This window comes from Glycine max, chromosome 6 (genome assembly GCF_000004515.6).
Source record: "Glycine max cultivar Williams 82 chromosome 6, Glycine_max_v4.0, whole genome shotgun sequence".
Lineage (NCBI taxonomy): Eukaryota > Viridiplantae > Streptophyta > Magnoliopsida > Fabales > Fabaceae > Glycine > Glycine max.
In genome coordinates, this window is record NC_038242.2 from 42,650,148 (window position 1) to 42,657,013 (window position 6,866).

At 38.5% G+C, this 6,866-nt stretch overlaps 1 protein-coding gene across 1 annotated transcript; it reads left to right on the top strand.

The window, feature by feature from the left end:
• The first annotated feature begins 1,431 nt into the window (after positions 1-1,431).
• Positions 1,432-2,985, top strand: LOC121175010 (protein MAIN-LIKE 1-like). The gene is made up of 3 exons (XM_041016164.1): positions 1,432-1,818; positions 1,932-2,513; positions 2,695-2,985. The coding sequence occupies exons 1-3, from the start codon at positions 1,432-1,434 to the stop codon at positions 2,983-2,985; spliced, it is 1,260 nt and encodes a 419-aa protein (XP_040872098.1).
• Positions 2,986-6,866: the final 3,881 nt, after the last annotated feature.

A 6,866-nucleotide genomic window follows, 5' to 3' on the forward strand; every position in this document is an offset into this window, starting at 1 on the left:
AAATCTTGTCTCGGTTAGCACCTAATATCCCTTTTTCGTAGACATACATATTAGTTAGGATGCTCCCCCTTATATGATGAATAGAATAAAACACACATCAGTGATTACATTTATGGGTCTATTTAGATAAACTTTTCTATATATATAGATATATCCTCTTTTAGGGAATTATCCAAATAGTATATATTGATTAGCATTTTTTTATCAGCAAAATAGGATATATATATATATATATTAATAAAAGAGTACCAGAGGTACTATAATTACAACGTGTTATAAAAATCCTAGTGGATCCACATGTGATGCTACTTTCGGACTGATGTGATCCACCCTACAAAAAAGAATACATCAACAATACCCCTTGGCTTGAAAGCCCTCCTAAATTAATGCCCCACAGCTAATGAACCCTCATAATCTGTTGAAAAACATATTGTTAGGTTGGTAGACCAATAGTTAGAGTGCATATTAAAGTCTTTCTCCAATGCTCGAAGCCAAGACCATAGCAAAAACAGTCCATCATCCATCAGCATAGTAGCGTTGAATGATTAGCATGAATTACATCATTTAAAAAATTCCAAGAGATACCTAATGCTTGTATGAAATTATCCAAATATTCCAAACCAAATATTGCTAGTAAAACTAGTCTCATTATTAAAAAGATAAAAATCACAACTAGAGTAAGCACGGGCACAAAGATGTCACCCCCACCAACACCTTCCACAGTCCTAAATGCTGATTCCTAGGAATCCAATCATATATTTTTGGTAAGTGTTACACTCTTAGGTAGCATTTGGTAAACATATTAGAACATAAGTTACAAAATGGAACATAACCAATGGGTTCTATTCTAGCTTTGGTGAATTATAAAAAAAGTGAACAAAACACAATATTGTGTTGAGAAATGGTATATTTTGATTCTATTTCGTTTATCCACACACATCAAACACTATCTTAGCATTAATTCCTAATTTTCGTTTATCCACACACATCAAACACAATTTTGATTATATTTCGTTTATCCACACACATCATTCCTTCATGAATCATTGTTTCTCAGATTCATAAAGCTTAGCAAGTTTCTCTCTAAGCATTTGAGATGTTGTTGACCACTAAGCATTTGAGATGTTGTTGACCATTGTTTATGCTTAGTTTGTTTATCCATACACATTTGAGATGTTGTTGACCACAAAACAACACCTTCCTGAATCAAGGTCAATACCACTAAGCATTTGAGATGTTGTTGACCACTGTTTATGCTTAGTTTGTTTATCCACACACATTTGAGATGTTGTTGACCACAAAACAACACCTTCCTGAATCATAAAGCTCAGCAAGTTTCTCTCTAATAAGTAAAACATATGATAAAACAACAAGTGGCCATTAGAGTAATTGAATTGAGTCAACCAAATGCTTGAAATTTGAGAAAATGAAATGAGTGATGGATTTTGCGGTACTCATTTGCAGATCATGGTTAGGACTAAAGGATTAGGTCGTGCCTTAGGTCAGGTCACTGGCAGAGGTGTGGGCAAAGGAGATCGTGATGATTCTGATGATGCTCCGCAGCGCCGACGGCCTACTACATCCGCACGGAGGCAGCGAGTCGCTGTGACTGCGGATCACGTTGATGAGTCAGTCATCCCTGCGCCAGATGTTCAGGATGACCCAATGGAGGCACCAGCTGCTGTAGAGGACATTCCTGCAGACACAGGCGCAGAGGCTGCTGAGGATGAGCATGAGGGATTTTCGGGTGATCCGAGCGACCCATCCGTGTTGACCCTATATGCGGATCACGTTGCTTACAGCGTATGGACGGGAGAGGTATGTATACTATTTATTTTTAATTACTTGTAAATTATACTTTATGATTGAAATTAGTTTTCCTTTAAATAATGATTTTAACGAATTTTGCGTTCCTTTATACTTCAATTCAGGAGCATCCTGAATTGAAGCTATCCTTTCATGGGAGGAAGGTCCACAGTTTAGGCAGGCTTGTCCCTGCCATTGAGGGACTTGTTGCTGGTACAGGACTAAGTCCTCTGATCGCATGTTCGATAGACACCGGCGATCAGGGACTTTTGTCCACGTTTGGGGAGCGGTGGCACCGGGAGACGTCTAGTTTCCATCTCCCGGTGGGAGAGCTCACCATCACGTTGGACGACGTCTCCTCGCTTCTCCATCTTCTCGTGATTGGTGACTTACACGCTTTTGAGCCCTTGCACGTGGACGATGCAGTTCAGATGCTGGTGGACTTGTTGATGGTCTCTCCAGAGTCTGCTAGGGTTGAGACAGCCCAGTGTCGCGGACCGTACGTACGCCTGCAATGGGTATGTGATATATATGAGTGCCGATGCCAGGCAGGTCATTGGACAGCTGCGGCTCGCGCATATCTTCTTCACCTTCTGGGTTGCACTCTGTTTGCTAACAAGAGTGCAACCATTGTCCATGTTGTCTACTTGGAGGCCCTTCGTGACCTCAGTATGACAGAGAGGTACACTTGGGGAGTGGCTGCTTTGGTGCATATGTACGACCAGCTGAACGATGCATCTATGAGCCACAGCTGACAGCTTGGCGGTTACATCACACTGTTGCAGGTAACAAATATGTTTTTTATTCGTTCAGCCTCAACAATGTTCAACTTTAAATTTTGTTACACTTTCATTATTAATGTTTATAATTTTGATGTTACATCTGTAGTGCTGGATTTACGAGCACTTTCCGTCGGTCGCGGACTCCACTGTTGATCAGGAGTACGACGAGGATTCTCTGCGTGCGTGTAGGTGGATTGCGACCAAGAAGACCGTGAAGAGCATTCGTACGCCGGCGTACTGGGAGCGCCTGGACCGACTCCGGATTCCAGATGTCTGTTGGATCCCTTATGGGGAGCACCGGGAGATCCGGGACTTCCACGTCAGATCGAGCTATTCCGGTCTCTTGCGCTGGGGGCCTGTTGCTGTTTATTACCGACCGGAGAGGGTCGTGCGGTAGTTTGGCTACACGCAGACCATTCCTGCTCCTCCTGTCGATTCATGGGTCTCGTATGGTGATATACACGATAGGTGGATGCACTACGAGGATCATATCGTACCAGCAGGTGAGGTGTGCGTTGTGCTAGGGGCGTGTTCCAGTGACTACATGGACTGGTTCTTCCGCATCTCCCATCCTTTCATGACACCAGGCCATGTGACATCCTAGAAATTTCTACCCGAAATTTTGTAAACGATGCATTTTGAATGATTATATATATAAGTATTATTCAGTGTGTATATATATATATATACTTCTGGTAGAAGTAGGTATATTGGGGGAAAGATACACGGGTTAGGCTAATTAACGAAGAGAAATCCATAACTGGATAGTTATAGATTAATTCTCAATTAATTAGTCTAAAAATTATCGTTTTGCATGCAACTTAAAATTTAACAAAACCAACCTCTGAACCACGCTCGGGGTTTCATTCTGAGCGTTTTGATATATATATTGCCTACCTTCAAAAACTGGCCCCGACGGGTGCAGAGAAACGCGAGGGACTGGAACCAGAGAAATGACACGCAAACCGAGGCATGATTTTAGCATTTAAAAAGGTCAGATTTTTCTTTTCATGTGGCTGAGTATGAGTCACATCAAGAGAAAAAGTGGGCCCTTTTTGCTCCACTCAAAAGGAGACATGTGGCATACCCTTTTTTTTAAAAAAAAAAAAAAGAGGGAGCCTTTTAAACTAAAAAGCCACGTTCTCTCTCCTCACTCAGCCAAAAGTTCATAAGCTTTTCCCTCTCCCTCACGTTGCTTTTTCTCCCTTTCTCCTCCACCATTGAAGCTCCATCAAAGCTCCAACCTTTGCTCACCATTTCTGCTCAAAATCGTAAAAGGAAGTCATTTTCGGAGTTGTGAAGCGCACCTCTACGTTGTGGGACTTCAAATTTCAGGTTTGGGTAGACTTCTTTCTCACATGATTTCGTGGGTATTGGGTGTTTGGGAGATATGATGGGTAGTTTTACTAGGTTTATGCCTTATGGTAGTTATTTGTGAAGAAATTTGTTGAAAGCATGCTAAACTTGTCATGTTTGGTGTGATTCAAGCTTACCCATTATGTTTTAGGGTTTTATGATGATGCTTGTGATCTTTGTGTGCTGAAATTGCTGATGGAAAACTGATAGAGATGAAGGGTAGAGTTAACATAGGGTTAAAAAGTGAGAATGTAGTGATATGAGTAGAAAAGTGTGATGCTTTGAGGGTTTGAAAGGCTAAATCTGGATTTAGTGGTAATGGGAGGTTAAAGTGAGTTAATCCTAGTTTAAAATGTCATTTAGGACTTATGGAAAGCTTGGGCTGAGCAAATGAGAAAAATGAGTGACCAAAGTGAAAACAAGAGTCATTTCTAGGGTAAATTGGGTGTTGAGGGGTCAAATTTTGATTCGGTGGAATTTTTAGTAGTAAAACCAGTTTGAGAAAGTTTAGATTAATGTTATAGACTTGTGTGAGATGAGAGTTTGCTCCAAAATTACCTTATTCTCATTTTCACTTCTCAAACCTTGAAAATCCACTAAATTGAGGGGTTTTAGATACCTAGATTTTGAATTGCTTTGGTCTGAAGCTTGTCCTTGGTTTAGATATGATTTATACTTGATTTAGGACTTGTAGGATCCAATTTGGGCAAAATTGGATGAGGGCAAGAGTGATTTCGAAAATCTGCACTATTATGCAGAATTTTGCTGTTGAAATGTGCAACAGAATTTTGTGCTTGTGCAGAAAATGCTTATGCATTGCTGGTTGTGGAAAGGGTTGTACATTTTGGGTTCTGGACGTTTTCCAGCAGATCCCAACGGTCAAAATGTATATTTATGTATTAGGGACCTCCATTAAAATTTTCGAGTCGATCCAACGGTTAACGAATCAGAACAAAGAGAATGTTACTGGGGTATTTGAGTGAGGAAAATTGTGGTATTGGAATGTGTTTTGGGGCAGAGTTTTCTGCCTTTGCCTAGTGATAGAGGTGACGTCATCTGAGGAAGACCCTGAGGAGGACCCAGAGGAGCTACCTCCTGAGCTTGCTGTGGATGCTCTTGACTTTCTAGAGGGTGATGAGGACCCACTCCCTGAGGTGGATTCTCCCGAGGACGTCATGTCAGCATCTGAGGCAGACTCTACGGAGGAGAGCGGTCCTGGAGGGATAGCGACTAGTGGAGGTTCTTCATCATAGTAGACGGCTCCTTAGACTAGGTTTATATACTTTTTTGGGGTGGGTGTATCTAGTACAGACTGTTAGGTTTACTCTTTTGGTTTTTGTATGGATAGACCTATTGTATAGGAATTTGATGATTGTATACATATGGCTGAAGCCACCATAGTGGATACCTTTGCTCTGGATGTCACTATGTATTTTGCAAAACTCTCATATTTTGGACAGCTTTAGATGATGAATGTACTTATGTTCAATCTTGTTATTTGAAAAGAATGTGTTAACAAACTTTATTTGAAAGAGAGTTCACCGACCGTATTTTATTTTATTATTTTACACGTGACGACCTAAAATGATGGATGATATACTTTTATTTTTTTGAAAGAACAATATATTTTAGAGGTTATGCGTGATCAGAAAGAAATGACTCCAAATAGAGTTGTGAACTGGCCATTCAGGACTATATAGTGATGATTTTCCTTCTGAACTTAATTACTGTGAAAAAGAGAAAGAAACGAAAAAGAAAAAGAAAAAAAAATCTCCCATGGATTTTGTTATTTAAATCATTACTATTAAACCAGTCATTATTTGGGGACGCCACAGGCCACGCATTAGATCCTTTACCTCATGGTCACGCCCCGCAGCCCCGAGTCGTCCCTCAAGCCCCGCAGACGGATATCCCTCACGTTCTGGAGCCAGGAGCATCGTCCACATCTACGGAGGAGCCTAGACATGCAGTGGTAAGTAATACTAATAATTTACGTCATTTACCTCAATATTTGCATAATCATTTGTGTAATCAGTTTGTTTTGTATGTAACAAGAAGTTTGTGATGACATTGTTGAGAGGTTAGAGCGCCATCTAAGTCTATGGGTGGTCACGCTTGGCTCATCGATACATGAGGTGATCGAAGAATGCCTCAGATTGACCAGGAGTGTGACACAGGACCATCTAGTATACATTAGGTGTAGACGCAGGCGGCGCACTGATCAAGCGTAGTTTAAGTACATATTTTATATTGATATTCCATGTATATACAAATATTGTACATGAACTCATTTCATGAGTATTGTTGGTTTTATTTATTTTCATTACTAATGTTAGTTTTATTTATTTTCATTGATTGTGTATTCCATTTGTGTCTATATACACGCGTGTTATTAAAATGGTCTAGTTAACTTAGTTATAGTATATGTAAATTATTATAAATGGTCTAGTTAACTTAGTTTACCAACTAATAAAAAATAATTTGAAATATAACTTTAAATATAATTGAAATAAAGAAGTTGAAAAGGGTGTAAAAAAAATTAAACAAAAAATGGACATTATTCGTTATCTAAGATCCTTATTTTATATAACGTACTAATATTTTTAAATTCTCTTATAATTACTATTTTCCCATTTATACTAATGATCATGTAAAAAAATGTATTATAAAGTAGTTAGTATTAATTTTTAATATAATACTAATTATTTTTTTTATATTCTTTATAATATTAATAATGATATGATTAATTATAAAAATAAAAAATAAATTAATGATGATAATATTAATTTTATAAAATTATTATTATCTTTTATGTATTTATTGATTTTTATTAATATGTATAAAATAACCTTAAACAATGTCTTTAAATATGTTGTATAGTTAATAAATTATTATTTTTTCTTCTTACGGATCAAGTTGACC

Bases quoted from the DNA above. Each gene is read 5' to 3' on its own strand.
- LOC121175010 (XM_041016164.1), top strand. From the start codon at position 1,432: ATGAGTGATGGATTTTGCGGTACTCATTTGCAGATCATGGTTAGGACT. The intron at 1,819-1,931 runs GTATGTATACTA...ACTTCAATTCAG, and splicing joins ACAGCGTATGGACGGGAGAG to GAGCATCCTGAATTGAAGCT. The intron at 2,514-2,694 runs GTGCATATGTAC...TTACATCTGTAG, and splicing joins CTTGGGGAGTGGCTGCTTTG to TGCTGGATTTACGAGCACTT.